This window comes from Pipistrellus hanaki, assembly GCF_964339955.1.
Source record: "Pipistrellus hanaki genome assembly, chromosome: X".
NCBI lineage: Eukaryota > Metazoa > Chordata > Mammalia > Chiroptera > Vespertilionidae > Pipistrellus > Pipistrellus hanaki.
The window spans coordinates 7,631,715-7,647,635 of NC_140524.1; the positions used below are offsets into that span (position 1 = coordinate 7,631,715).

At 38.2% G+C, this 15,921-nt stretch overlaps 1 protein-coding gene across 13 annotated transcripts in view; it reads right to left on the minus strand.

Moving 5' to 3' along the window:
• Positions 1-15,921, minus strand: part of HUWE1 (HECT, UBA and WWE domain containing E3 ubiquitin protein ligase 1) — a 140,881-nt gene that overhangs the window by 54,670 nt on the left and 70,290 nt on the right. For 12 of the 13 annotated variants that reach the window (XM_084870976.1, XM_084870971.1, XM_084870968.1 and 9 more), the window contains 9 exons: positions 13,775-13,832; positions 12,580-12,756; positions 9,320-9,565; positions 8,066-8,199; positions 7,239-7,333; positions 4,197-4,388; positions 1,464-1,680; positions 1,001-1,123; positions 192-429 (listed from right to left, as the gene is read on the minus strand). In XM_084870976.1, the coding sequence (XP_084727102.1) occupies positions 192-429; positions 1,001-1,123; positions 1,464-1,680; positions 4,197-4,388; positions 7,239-7,333; positions 8,066-8,199; positions 9,320-9,565; positions 12,580-12,756; positions 13,775-13,832 (1,480 nt within the window). The remainder of the gene's footprint in view (positions 1-191; positions 430-1,000; positions 1,124-1,463; positions 1,681-4,196; positions 4,389-7,238; positions 7,334-8,065; positions 8,200-9,319; positions 9,566-12,579; positions 12,757-13,774; positions 13,833-15,921) is intronic. The other variant, XM_084870972.1, reaches the window with a different exon arrangement.

Genomic DNA, 15,921 nt, shown 5'->3' on the forward strand with positions numbered 1-15,921 from the left:
AGGTTCAAATGTCTACACCGTGGAAAATTCTCAAATGATCCCTATTCCCTTCTGTAATGCAGCCCTATCTGGGAATATACTCTAATAGTTGTCTAATCATCAAGGTATTTAATCAAGGAGGACAAAACAGAGTAGGAGTGACCTAATCAGCATGAGAAATTCCTCTTGGTTTTAGAATGCTGAATACTCACTTTCTGAGTTACCACAAGGAATCGGAGGGCACTGAATTGTGGAAAGTTCTGGACACTTCCAGGCAATTTGGCAGGCAGTGAATGTGGAGATTCAAGCACCGTGGTAGGATTCACCATCTTCTCCACCAACATAAGCCAAGCATCTAGGAATTCTCCTGTGCCATCAGGTAAGTCTGAATGCTCCAATCCTTCAGCAACAGGAACTTTGCCACCCATGGACAGAGCCCAGTTGAAAGTTCTAAATTCAAATAAGAAAAAATAAGGAGAGAGAACATGAGCATTTTAGATGGGGTAGTGGTAAAAAGGACATTTGCTAGGTTCCCAGTCTTTATGTTGGCACTACATGTCCCTCCCCTTGGAGCCATTGCTTCTAATCTGTCCCACATTTATTAGATTTAACTTTTTCGGTCTTTGTTCTAGCTATGAGATATTAACATGTAAATTTAAGGTGTACAGTGTTATGATTTGATACACATACATGTTGCAAAATGATTACCACTTCTAGCATTCGTTTTTAAAGACAAAATAAACAAACAAAAAGTGAAGCTTAGATTAAAATTTTGACCGAGAAGCAGAAAAATCATACTGAGGAACAACAGAAAAGGATAAGCCTACTAAAAATTAGGTACCAGACATTGGAAACAAAATGAGGAAAAGCAGAGACCCTTACAAACACCTCCAGAAAGGCTGAATCCAAGAAAGATGGAGGGAAATAAGGGCTAGAGCCCAAAATGTGAAAAGGCACAACCAACGGTTGTCTCTTTGTATCCCAATGTCACAAGAGAGGTGGCTTAGAAGTTGATCCTTACTCAAAAAGAGCATTGTGGCCTCCAGAGCAGAGAAACTTCTGCAGCATGAGATGGTAGGGATACTTCCTCTCATCAAACAGCATCGGGGATGTAAAACCAACCGAACAGATGAAGAATGTTAGCCTGAAAGAAGAGAAAAAACATGTTTAACATTCTCCGAGGCAGACACTAACGCGACGGGCAATTCATGTAGAAGCCAAGAGTAAAATTTAACATTGCACTGAGCTGACTGAAATGCATGGGGGTGATTAGTCTGCTTATTAAAATTTCTTGTTTCTAATTAAGCTCCCACCTACTAAATATACCAGGTTATTGAAATGCAGTTTGATTATAAATGCTTTGAAAATCTCTGTATTTTAGACTAAGTAGAACCAAAACAGGTCCCTAAACTGTATTTGCATAACACAGCTAGAGAAAGAGCCCACCAAGTCAATTTGACTCTGGATCTTAAGCAGAACCTTACCTGAAGCGGGGAGTCGGTGTATAAGGTGGAGGCTGCCAAGATAAGCCTTTTGTGAGGAGCTTGGTGAGGGCTGAGGCGGTTGATCGAGCAGCGGGTGTTGGTGCTGTGGTGGTGCTGGCAGCATGATGGCTCCTTCTCTGGCGGACAGGAGACCCCACACAGAGTTTAACAAGGAGTCCAAACAGCTCAGCAAGTGCTCGGCCTAATCTGGAAGAGGCTGGAATCCAAAAGTTAGAATAAGGCGGACAGTATTCTCAGAATTAGTTTCATTTATAACAGACACATTAGCATTAATACATTTTTATGATTGACCACTTCCTGCCACCCAACACGTAGGAAACACCTGGATTTGTCTCTCCACATCATAATCCAAAAGGGAAGTTCCAGAGGGAATAAATGCCTCTTTCAAAGGCAGGAGACAGAGACATGTCTTGGCGCTGGATATATAACAAACGTGAAAGGCAAACAAGACAAATATTCAGACTGCTAGAGGAAGTAGAAATTGAAACCACCTTTGCAGAGAGTAATATAGCAGTAAGAGCTACTTAAGTAAATAATACATTTACTGGGTTATTATGAAGTCACTTATAATGCCTACAGAGAACTTTAACCCTTTGCACTCCGCTGTCCCCTCTCAGGGGACATCGCAGTTTATTACTGATTACGGGGAATTGAGTTAATTCAATGCACGTTTCGCAAAGTAGTGTCGAGTAGCTGGTAGCCAATGTCCAGAATGGTTTGGAGTGCAAAGGGTTAAAAATGACAAAAATGTTAATGACAGACCAGAAAAGAACATCATACATATTACATATTGTCCTTTTACATTACAGATATGGTCCCCAAAGGGAAAAAGACAGCTAGGAAAAGCATAAAAAATTTTAAGTGGCTTTCTTAAGGTGTTAGGTAGATTATAAGTATTTCAAATTATTTTTGGGAAATGTTTTTGGTATTATGTCAGTGATTTTCAACCAGCATGCCATGTGTCACAAGAATTTTTAAAACCTAAAATTCCTGACTATTTAGTCAGGGGCACTTACCTCGTTTCCATTAGATTGTCAAATAAAAAAGTGACAACAGCCAATACAATAATAGCCAGCAGTGTGAATTAATCAAAATCATACCAATTTTAAGTCAGATTGGCAAAAAATATATTTTGGGGTGTGCTGCAGAGTTTTAGTAATTAGTTTATGTGTGCCACAAAATGAAAAAGGTTGAGAATTTCAAGTATATACGGTTGAACCAAAAAAGTACAATCCAAAAAACATGTAAAAGGAAATGCATAGAAAGAGCAGATATGCCTAGGCATATTATATTTTTGTGTTAACTTGCTTTTCTTAAAATATTTCTCTGTACTTGAATACTTGCATTACCTGGTTAGAAGTTGAATATGCCCAGATTCTAAAAATCTAATGCACCCAAACTTAAGTTTGTACTGTTTTCACCACTGCCTTCAGTTGAACAGACACCAAAGTGGCTCAAAGGTAGTCAGTAAGGTCAGCAACCACAAAAAAATAGACATTAAAATCATGAGGTGGACCCACACAGAAACCTTAGAATTATCCAAGGTCATACATAGCATACATAGTCCAAGACATCTAACCAAGAAAGGGGAGCCATCTTCTAGGTCAATTTTCCTTCGGTTTGGGTTAGTAGTGGTAGGTTTTCAAATTAAAACAAAAGGAGTAGAATTAAGTAAATTGGAACAGAATGTTCAAGGGGTTTTAAGATAACAAATGGCAACGCCAAACAAAAGCTGTTTTCTGCTTGCTTTGGGGCCGAGCTCGATCCCAGAGTCTAAATTTAACACCTTCAATTTCCTCTACATTAAGGTGGCAGAAACTGGCAAATACCGAGGAACAGAAAAAACAGACCCTCCAAACATTGATATTACATTAAAGGGCAAAAAAATGGCAGAGACAGATTAGTGTACATCTTTAATGTGGTCTTGTATCATGCTAATGTGTGATCTCCAGAGTTGTCAAAGTGACTTGACTAAAATACAAATAAATTAACCATGTCACTTGCTATGTATAAGGGACAGAGAAAGAGAAGACTGGGTGGAATAGCAAGACAGGTAACTGGAAAGTAGAGTTTTATACCACAAAAGTCAAGAAAAGAGCATTTCAAGAAGGTCAACTATCATGCAATAGAGAAGTGACAAGGAGACTGAAACATACAAGAAACTTAGCATTAAGGAGGTTGTAGGTATTTTGGTAAGACATTTCAGTAGAATTGGTGGAAGCAGAAGCCATTTGCAGCTGAAGAATGAATAGCAGGGAAGGAACTATAGATAGGGAAATGGTAGAGGGTTTTTAGTAAGTGATTCTCTTATCTTTGAATCCCTGGCAATAAATACAGAGCCTATCACATAGTACACTCAATAAAGTATACCTAAAAACGAGCCACCAAAGTTTTTTTTCCTTTGTAATCCTCACCCGAGGATATCTTTTCCATTGATTTTTACAGAGAGGGAGAGAGAAATACTGATGTGAGACACATGCATTGGTTGCCTCCCACATGCACCCTGACCAGGGCAGACCAAGGACAGGGATTGAACCAGCGACCCTTTGATGCTTGGGCCAATGCACTGAGGAACATCAGCCAAGGCAAGCCACCAAAGTCTTAAATTTCCTTAATGGGAATGGGCAAATACAGCCATACCAACTCAATTTGTTTGAGAACTGGTTAAGGCTCTGAAAGCCAGAAAAGGGAGTAGAAAAAGGAATCACTCACCTGACAATAAAGGCTTGATTTGCTTAATTCTGGCAGCCATGGCAGGTGTGATTTTAGATTTGCCCTTGGAGTCTGAAGCAGTAGGTTCATCTGTCTCCATAGGAGCCAGTGTGTCACCATCAAGCCCGATGCCTTCCAACAAGCCTTGGGTAGAAGCATCCATACTTGCAGCTGTGGCATCCTGCTCCCCATCTATAGACAGAAGAGAAGACCAGTAAGACCACGTGAAACCAGCATTTACCTGGTTCCTTGTTCTGAAGAGTCCCAAATCTGAAAAGAATCTACCTAAATTTGAAAAGAAGAAAAAAACAAACAAAACAAAAAAACAAAACAAACAAAAAACAACAACAAAAAACAAAACCAAAAAATCCCAAACTATACTGATATGCTTCTCTCCTTGGAGCTCTTTTTAGCTAATACTGACATCTTCCAATGAAAGCTTATGAATAGCCTTAATCCAGGGCTACTGTGGAAGACTGCAGACACTTCAAAATCCAGGGGTACCCCTTAGACCGACTACAATGTGCATGGTGCCCTCATACTGTCGGGGAGCATGCCCTGCTAGAATTCTATAGCTTATTAGTAAACTCATGGCACACATCATAGATTACACCACTGTAGAAATATAAAACCTAGAACTTAAGATTTTTGTACATAAATGTGAGATATGTATTTTTTGGGTGTGTGTGTGTGAACTCTTAGATGTAAGAATTGGCTTTAGGTGAATGTTATAAAACATCCCACCAAGTTTTCAAGTAAAACTAAGTGCAAACTGAGTCATCTTTGTTTCATGTGTGAAAGACACTGCTGGGGAAAATGTATCTGGATTAGAGGTGGTTATTCTTTGACACTATTTTAATTTTGTTCTCAGTTCTTTTTCTTGAGTTAAATTTGATGTATTTTGATACTCTAATTGTTGGTTTGGTTCATTTTCTCCAAAATTAACCTTGCCAGGTGTGTATATATTTTACTAATTCTGTAACCTGTTCCATACTGTCACATCAGTCCTTATTTGTTTCATAAGTTACTAGAGGGGTCTCCTAGCATGGCCTGCCAGATGACCTGGCAATCAGGGGAAGGTGATTCCCCATTACACCTCTGCTGCTGCCACTGCTGGCAGCGCAAGCCTTGGCAGGCCCTGGTTACCTGCACCTTGAGCAGACCCTAGGTAGCTGAGGGGACTGGGGGACTTTGGAGCCAGGTGCCCTGGTGAAGCTGAGGGTACTGGGTGCTGCCATCTTGTGGCTGTGGGGGTCGCCATCATTGAGGGCGGGACAGTCAATTAGCATATTCCATCCTTATTGACTGTGGGTGCCGCCATCTTTGTGATGGCACGAGGGTCAATTAGCATTATTAGATGGAATGTCTGCTATCTTTATTAATTTACACTTTTAGTAATTTCAATAAAGTTTAAAGCATATCTGATGCATTTTTATACATAAAATTATCTTTAGAACAGTTTATCAAAAGGATTTCCTCCCTAATGCAGAATATAGGAGAAAAAAAACTTCCTTAAAAAGCTGTTTTTATTAATTTTAGGTTTGTTATATTAGGGTCAGAAAATTATGTATCATTTCTGCTTACTGAAATTTGGAACTTGTATTGTGCTATAACATAAAAGCTATTTTCTAAACTAGCACTGTTTATTAGAAATATGAGTTATATATATCTTAAATTTTCTACTATCCATATTAAAATGTAAAAAGAAACAAGTATAATTTTTAATATACTTTTAATCCAAATTAAATTCTCAAGATTTTACATTCTATACTAAATACTTTAAAATGGTATCTATTTTATACTTCATAATAATTGATCTGTGTTTATATTTAATACAATTTAGTTTAAAAAAAGATTTACGTACCCAATTTGTTCCAAACATATTTAAAAGTCTTCCAACTAGTGAACAGGGTAACAACTGTTACATTTAAATTAATTAAATTTAAAAATTCAGTTTTCTCCACCCAACCTAAGACCTCAAATTAACTATATCTGAAACAACCTTATTTCCAAAGAAGGTTATATTCTAAGGAGCTCGCAGGGGGTAGTGGTGGTAGAAGAAGGGGGAACAAATTTCAACCCATTACCACCTTCCCCTTAATAAGAGAAAAGAAAAAAAGAGAGAGGGAGACAGGAGGGTGGGGGAGAATAAAGAAGTAAGAAAATATTTAGTTTTTTAGTTGTACTAGCTACATTAAAGTATTCAACAGTCATACATAGTTAGAGGCTACCATATTGGACATTGTGGTTTTAGTGTGCCACAGGCAATTAAAAATTATTTAGCTGAAAAATAAGCATGTACAAAAATTAAAGTCCCATTATACCCTTTGATAGGGTAATTTCTAGGAATCAATCTGAGAGTTGCATAACACTACATACAAAGATGTTCACTTTTCAAATTGTACATTAGAAATTTAACAGGGAATGATTAATTCTTTGTACCTTTAATGGCACTTAATGTTAAGTGAAAAGAGATCTGTAAAATGTTGTATCTAAGATAACTGTAGCTATGTTAATGAAATATATCCTCAGTGGAAAAGCTTACAAAGACACTTTCAAAATATTGTATTTTGTGTGCTACAAATATGGGTGATTCTTCTTTCTACTACATGTTCAAATTTTTACCACTGTGTGTATATATTTTTATACAAAAAATTGATAAAAAGCTAAATTTTAAAATAATTAAAAATCGATGAAAGGGCCCTGACCGGAGTAGCTCAGTTGGTTGAGCATTGTCCCTTGCACCAGAAGGTCACAGGCTGGATTCCTGGTAAGGTCACATGCCTGGATTGTGCACTCACTCCCTACCTCGTAGGGGGCATATAGGTGGCAGTTGACATTTTTCTCTCCCTCTCCCTTTCCCTTTGTAAAAAAATATAAATAAATAAAAACATTAAAAAAACAAAAACAAAAACAAAAAACAATGAAAGGAAAAAATTGAGGATTAGAGGTGTTAGAAGGTTAAACTAAACTTTCACAACCGACCTGTAAAGACAGACAGAACTTAAAAGAACGTCTGAGATTTTAGTTTCTTGGAGTTACCTGCTCTTTTTCCGCCCTGGGTCGTACCTGCCTTCTCATCCTTTGGAACCAGCTTCTGCATGTCCGCTTGGCCAAATTCACACCCAGATGGTAGGCTGCCACAAGAGAAATAGTGAGCCCCAAAACTTAGATAGTTCATCTCTTATGTTGTGCTTGGTCTCTAACCTGCTTAGCTGACACTATCCTTCCTATAGTGGGCAAGTTGACCTAACAGAACATCTCAATGATAGAATTCCTGAAGTAGCACTCACCAAGGTTTCCAACTCAAATTTTTCAATCTGGTTAACAACAGGCCAAATTTTAAAAGCCACTATGTTGTCTCATCATAAATCAGATACATAAATCAGATTTTTAGGTAAGTCTCTAGGCTGGTGAGGACAATGTTACAAATTGAATGTTTGTGCCCCTCCCCAAACTTGATATATTGAAATCCTAATGCACGATGTGATGGTATTAGTGGGAAAGGCCTTTGGGAGGTGCTTAAGTCATAAGGGTGGAACCTTCACAAATGGGACTAGTGTCCTTAGTCTCTTCTGCTATGTGGGGTTACAACAAGAAGTCTGTGTCCTGGAAGGGGGCCCTCACCCAATCATGTTGGCGCCATGATCTCAGACTTCCCGCCTCCAGAACCCTGAGCAATACATTTCTGTTGTTTATAAGGACCCAGTCTGTGTTATTTTGTTATAGCGGCCAGAATGGACTAAGACAGACAAGGAAGCCTCTGAACTCTTTCCTATACACTTCTATCCTTGACTGAAGACCAATACTCCAGGCTCACTGAGCTTAGTTTTTCTGTTAGGAAAGGTAAGAGTTGACCAATCCCTTACCTGTTTGGGGTACACAGGGAGAGGAGGACAGTGCTTTCCCACACCAGGGAGCAGTACAGCTGGCTCAGCTTGCTCAGAACGCTCAGACCCAACTGAGAACCCCACTGGTTTACGGAGATGGAACGAATTTCACTCTGCAACCAAAGTAAAAAGAAGATGATCTTTGGATTGATCTCTGAACAATTATATTCAAAATCAGCTGTTTAACAAGGATGAAGGATTCTATTTTCTCTTCTGTATTATTTTCACAGTTGTCTTTTTCAAAAAAGCTTCCACATTTAAGATCACAGTTCCATACGGTATTCTTTGACAATATTTATAATCTGACTCTAACATCCCTTTTAATTGCTTTTTGTAAAGTGAAAAACAGAAGTCATAGGCAACCTTATTTTTCCAAATCAAAGAAACAGTTTTGTAAATTCATTGTCAGCTTTCTAATTTCTTCAGTGATGGGGGCATCCTATTTCCATCATTTATTTCAATAAATACTTAGATTTATTTAATTCATTCAATTAAACATTTCATTTAATTAAGAAAAATAAAAATAAATCCCTAAGGCTTTGGTATATAGTCTAAGTATTTCTAAAGAATTTATGACTGCTTTTCATTTGACTTGATTCAATGAATATACGTCTGCTCAATAGCATAAAACAGGGCTGCTAAAATATTGTACCATTAATCTTTACAATAGATTACTTGAGAAGTAAAGATAGTAAAACTGTGAGCACACAAATAAACCCACATTTCTGGAATCACAAGAGGAACCTCACAAGGACTGTAGGCATAGGGTTTGTATTTGGGAAATCTTTAGTAATCTGTTCATTTACATTCACTTAAATGTTCTGTTGTCAAACTTCCTTCTTGGCACCCCATTATCAAGCCTCATGCATTTGTAGAAAGATTAGGAAGTAACAGGCCAGATGAGGCTTGCCTGCTTCAAAGATTAACTATACATTCCAGGCGGTCCATATGAATGATACATATTTGCTATTTAAACCAACCCCTTTTACGCTTAAAAAGGTCCGGTGCACAAAACAAATATGTGGTCACTCAAATACTTAGGGAAAGTGAAACTAGACAGAAAGTTAAAGCATAGACCTAAGTCAACCATGGCAAAGAAAAAATCTTACCCTAAAGCTGTTCTTTCATTAGCTAGCCTAGGTAGAACTGCTAAGCACAGTAAGATGCCACATGGACACCCTAGGTATTTCACTGCCTTTAAACCAACATGTTTACCCGTAAGATAATTCTTACCTGTCCAACTCTGCAAGTATGAACAAACATCATGATGTAGGCGTGGGCAGCAGTGAGTGCATGCAGCAGAGGTGTGGCCTGAGCTGAGAGGGTAGCATCAGCGACATTGCCAGCACAAGCCAGTTCTCGCAGCAGCACTGAACCCCCAGGAGATTCGATTGGGCGGTGTAAGGGCTCCAAAGAGGACAGGATGGAGTCCAACTGAAGGAGACCCTCCTGAAGGACCTTGGGTTCATGTGACAGTGTCTGAAACAAGAAGGATTAAAACATGTATAGTGAACTTCATATGCATGTCTTTCATAGTCACAATAGAAGAAATGGAAGATAAGCCTCACAGTTTCAGACTTGGCCATTGTCTCTTAATAAATGGTGGAGCCAAAACATGAATGTAGCTAACATACCTCAACACCTTCCTCTAGAGCAGCACATTACTTTTCTCAAATGAGAGGCTTTCAAATGTGGTAAGCCAATAAATGTCAATATACTCATAGCCAGGTCTTCATGCTATAAGATGAATTCCAAATTTTGTTCAACAGGGAGCAAAGTTAGGCAAAGTTCCAAAGCATGGAAGTAAACTACTATTATAAATGTTCTTTCCTTCCAACAATAAGAGAGACTACTCTAGGACCGGCATCAGCTAGTCAATTTGTTTGTTTTATGAGACAACTCAAGGATTATATGGCCCTTGTACTATCTTGGAGTCTTAAAAAATATCTGGTAGTAAAATACTATCACTTGTCATTCAAATATGAGAACTTATGTGCCTTTCCTATGGCTTTAAATAGACCTATCTGTTCCCACATAGTATCTTAAGAAGTGAGATAAGAATGCAGCAGCCCTTTTCCCTCTCTTAGTTATGAAATAACAAATATTCACAAAGAGTAAAGCAAAATAAAACATTAAATGCAGACATGTCATAATTATGGATCTTTCTAAGTTCATAAGCAACTGGACTTATGATTTGTAGCAGAAAATAGTTATTATCGTCCACCCAGCTAATAAAAGAGCTTCATAGATTTAATGTAATCCCTATAAAAATCTCAATGGTGGTTTTATGGATTTTTTTTTTTACAGAAATATAAAAATCTCTTTAAATTCATATAACAATTTTAAGGGGCCAAATGAGATATAAATATCGTGAAAAAGAACAAAGTTGAAGGTCTCACACTACCTGATTTCCAAAATTGACACCACAAAGCTATAGAAATAAGAAGTGTGGTACTGCCCTAGCCAGTTTGGCTCAGTGGATAGAATGTTGGCCCATGGACTGAAGGGTCCTGCGTTTGATTCTAATCAAGAGCATGTACGTCATTTGCAGGGTTGATCCCCAGCTCTGGTTGGGGCTCATGTGGGAGTCACCCAATTGATGTTTCTCTCTCTCTCCCCCTCTCTCCAAAAATTACTGGAAAAATACCCTCAGGTGAGGATCAACAATAAAGTGGTACCTTCAAAGACAGACATCAAGGCTAATTAAATAGAACAGAAAGCACCCAAATAAACCCTCACATATCTGGCCAAATGACTTTTGACAAGGGTGCAATAGGGAAAGGACAGTCTTTTCAACAAACAGTGTTAGCTAAAGAATGAAGTTGGACCTTATCTGGTACCATATAAAAAAACACACAACTAATTCAAAATAGATCAAAGATCTAAATGTAAGAGCTAAAACTATAAAACACAAGAAGCTATAGTGTAGCTGCACAACATTGGACTTGGCAATGATTTCTTAGATATGACACGAAAAGCACAAGTAACAAAAGTAAAAACAAATACAATAACCTGGACTTCTTCAAAATTGAAACTAAACCAAACTGTCAACAAAGTGAAAAGGTAACCCATGAAATGGGAAAAGTATTTGCAAATCATTTATCTGATAAGGGACTAATACCCAAAATATATAGAGAACTACAACTCAATAACAAAAAACAACCCATAGAAGAACGTACCAAGGCCCTGAACAGATAGTTCTCCAAAAATAGTTTAATAACAATAAGAACATGAGAAGATGCTCAACATCATTAACCAGGGAGAAGCAAATAAAAACCACAAGATCTCATTTCACACCCACTGGATTGGCTACTATAAAAAAAAAAAAAAAAAACCACCAGAAAATAGTAAGCATTGGTGAGGATGTGGAGAAATCAGAATCCTTGTGCACTGCTGGTTGAAATGTGAAATGTGAAGGTGCGTGGAAAATAGTATGGTAGTCACCCCACAAATTAAAACCAGTACTACCATATGATTCAGCACTACTATTTGTGGGTATACGTCCAAAAGAACTGAAAGCAGGTGGAATTTAAAGAAGTCAGATTCACAGAACCAGAGAACAGAATGATGGCTGGAGGGAAATGTGGAGATATTGGTCAAAGGATACAAATGTTCAATGACAAGATGAATAACTGCTGGGGACTTAATGTATATCATGGTGACCATAGGTAATAATGTATTCTACTCAACAAATTTGCTAAGAGTAGACCTCAAGTGTTCTCACCACATACAAAAGCAGAGGTTTGAAATATTCACACACCCATGTTCATAGCAGCACTAATTTATAATAATATCCAAGACATGGAAGCACCCCAAGGGTTTATCAATGAATAAATATCTATAAACAAAACCTGGTTTAAACATCAGAATGGAGTAAATTCAGCCTTAATAAAGGAAATTAGGACATAACCAACAACATGGATGAATCTTAAAGACATTATGCTAAGCAAAATAAGCCAGCCACAGAAGGACAAGTACCTTATGAAGTGCATTTTACATGAGGTACCTAGAACAGTCAACATCATACAGATAGAAAGTAGAATGGTGTTTAATCAGGGGCTGGGAAGGAGAGGGGGATAGGGGAGTTGTTGAATGGGTATAGAATTTCAGTTGTTCAAGATGAAGGGAGTTCTGGATATGGGTTGCACAATAATATTAATGAAGTTAACACTACTGAACTGTGTAGACTTAAAAATGGTTAAAGTGATAAATATCATGCTACATATATTTTACCACTTTCAAAATCCAATAAACTGAAGTGTTCGAACTATTTACTGACCGAACTCAGGAACAAAAAATAAACACTTCAATTTTTCAAAGAGAAAAAAGGTGGCACACTATTTATTAGTCATATAATTCACCTATAGTATGTGACCACAGATCTCATCATTACTTTTTAGTTGGAGGTAAAGGAAGACCACAGTAAAAACACACAGATAGTATTGGAACAGACGTCTAAAAACAATGAAAATATTCGGCCAGATGCTTCTTACCAATATGGATTTGCAGACACCTGCAACAGCCTGACAGGCTGCAGACGTGGGAAAGTCAATGGGCAGATTGGGAAGACCCAGAATGGTAACCAAAGGCAAGAGTCCTTTCTGATTCACAAATTCCTGGCAGTGGTCATCTGTTGTATTGTTGCTCAGAATAGATTCCACAAATTTCATCTAAGTAACAAAAAATTTAAAAAAAAAGAGTTAGAGCCTGACACTTCAAAGGCCAGCTTGGAGTAAGGACAGGGGTAGCCTTATAGTCACGAAATCAGTATTTTCTAGAATAACAAAACTTCAGGTAAACAGGGATTGATATATATGAACACTAAACATCCATAAATTAAGGAATAATGGAAACTTCTTCCCAAGCCACCTTTTCAGCCACACACAAAGTAATAAAATTGGAGAGCACAGAGAGGTTAAATAACTTGCCACACCATGAGCTAGTGGCAGAATCAAGTCTAGTCTCTTATTTTCCTCATTTTGTGCTCCTTGTATTAATAATATATTATTATTATCAACAATAATATTATCTCCCTGCAAGCGAACAGCATTCATACTTTTCCTTAAATGAGCTCATAATGCAAATTAAACCCACAACTCTGATTCAGACCAAATAAAGCATTCTGTGAGGGTAAGAAAGTAAAATGTGGGCAACAAACACACAGGCACAAATCAAACCATCCCTGGAAGCCTTGGAAGTGCTTAATGTGCTAGAACAAATATTAGGTAGGCTTCCCCTAACAGGGACACAATGCTGGGAAAACTAAAACACTTCACTTTTTCCTGTGAGATGCAGGAAGTTACAAGAAAAGACCACATTAATTTTTTATTTTTATTTTTTTAAAGAGAAGTGAATGGGAAAAATGGCAAGTAACAAGAAAAAATATATGCGGACACATTCAAAGAACATAATACTGAATGGGCTTAACAAATCCCAGTCTTCCTGTTCGGATTCCTACAGGGAATAGTAACCAAAAAAATGGGAATATATGTTTTAAAAAAAAAGTGTTGGCCAAATTTTAGAAAACCAGTGTCACAGAACAATGTTTGCAAACCTTTCCCCACTTCTCCACATTTTAAGGGTCCCCATTAAAATAATAACGCAGGAATCTCCCGACTATTTGGTAACCCCGCACATTTTCCAGAAAATCACAAACCTTTACTTATTTGCCCCTACCATGAATCTTACCACATTAAGGATGTAATCCATGAGGGGAATAGGAATACGTTCCTCTGTACCAACAACCCTGTTAAGGAAGAAAAGAGTGAGTTACACAGAAATTCATGATACAGTGCAAGAGAACAACGTGAGGAAAAGGAAACAGCCATGAAATTCTAGCCCTTTTCTAAAGACTTATAGCCTTTAGTGTATACACAGCATAGGGGGGAAAAGAGCTGAAATCAACTGCAGCTAGCTTTCCTAGCCTGACTAGATTGAGAAAAACCAAGAAAAGAAAAACCAAGCCTTCACAAACTCAGCATTTTGACATGTCAAAGAAATTACCCTATCTTAAGCAAGTTCAGATGAGGGACTATTTAAGCATTTGCTTGAAGAAAAAAGACAGATGAAGAAACAAACTCATAAACATCTTACCATGTCCTTGCATCAGGTTTGAAATTAGAGAGAACAGGAAATAGAATTTAATTTTGCTCAAAATTTCATGCTTATATCGACAAACCATTCAGATCAAAGCTGGTTAAAGATGAAGCCAACACCCAAGGCTTCCTTCTCTAACGATTTGTGCTTTGGTCACAATAGTTTCCGAACATCCAAAAACTGATCAGTTCTTTCGCTTCAGACGCTTCAATGCTGCACTGCAGGCAAAAGGGCTGCACTAATGCCACGGCCACAGCAAATGCTGCCTGCAGCCCAATGTCTACATCCTGGCATTCGTAAGAAATAGCCAGACGGGGAAAGTACACTGACCTGAAACGAAATCTACCTCAAAGATAAACCATAGGCAGGAACAAAACTTGAGTCAAATAAAGAGCACTTTGTCTATAGGCCTCTGGGACAGGTTTTTTGGGAAAAGGCGGAGGTGGTAGAAGGGAGAGGTAGTGGTAGAGAGAAGACAAGAAAAGTTGGTAAGGAGCTAATAGTTCTCGTCTCTGAATAAGATAAAATGCGAATAAAGATTTGCCAGGCACAAAGACATTTGGCAGCAAAATCTAAATAAGGTAAAGAGTGGAAAAGCACCACAGATGGCTCTACGGATGAGATATCCAGAGGGAGGGTTTGGGTAGGAGGTTATAAGCAGGCTCAGGGAAGAATTTGGGAAGGAACTTTGTACAAAAGGAGAATCCAAAAGTCAGGAGTGAAATGATTCCACGGAAAATTGTAAAGCTTTCCTTAACTACAATATAAAGTTCCTCTTGGGGAAACACTGCAACGTTACACGGTGCTGGCCCCAAGCTGGGTTGCCCCTCCTTAGAAAGAACCGTTATCTGTCTCTACAGGTAAGGGATACAGGTATGGCTCTAGTCTACTGAGACACCCGTGCCTTCGCCAAAGCCAAATATAAGGGCAAAAAGCCAAAGCAATACCTTGGAATGGGACCCAGGTACTTCCTGTATTTACTAAATGGAAGGTGGAGAGAACAAGAGAGAAAACAAACAAATAGATGTTTTTAATCCAACTCCAGAAACAAACCTATTCAGAAATCACTTTTCTTCCTTCCCTCATCCTTTGGCTTCCAGGTTCAGGATGTCATAAGGAACAGTAAAAATGATCAACTCTCTTCAATAGAAATCCCCCTACCAACTGGTTTTTCAAAAAGCGATTCTAATCTTAACCTCGTATAAAACGTTTAATCCGATAAAAGACTGCATTCCCAAAATGAGCATAACAATTTATCTTAATTATCAAATTAAAAACTTACTGTCTCCTCCCCGCCATAAAACAGGCGCACATTCCCAAGTTCAATTTAACTGGTCAGTTTTACACATATAGTTATGGTGCTGCAGTCCTTAATCAGAAGTAAAGGAGGTTTACAACTGAGTGTCATAGTATAGCGTATAATAATACAACAGAACTAATGGGTTTTTTGAGGGGTGGGCGAGGGAAACCAGGTCTCTTCCAGCTCTGGAGGAAACACAGCTGCCTCTGGCAAAGAAGCCCTGTTGGTGGGCCATGATTCAGAGAACCACCGCTTCTCTGCATTGGCTGCCTTTAAAGTACAGACAGCTGCTATTCAAGTTCCCAAGACAACATGGAGTTATATAACCTGTATCTCTTAAGTTGGTCAGGACAGGCTTAAGTGAAGTTAGGCAAAGTAAATGAAATTGACCATCAAAAACCCACACCATGTTGCCCCAATTAAAACCCCTGGTTCAGTA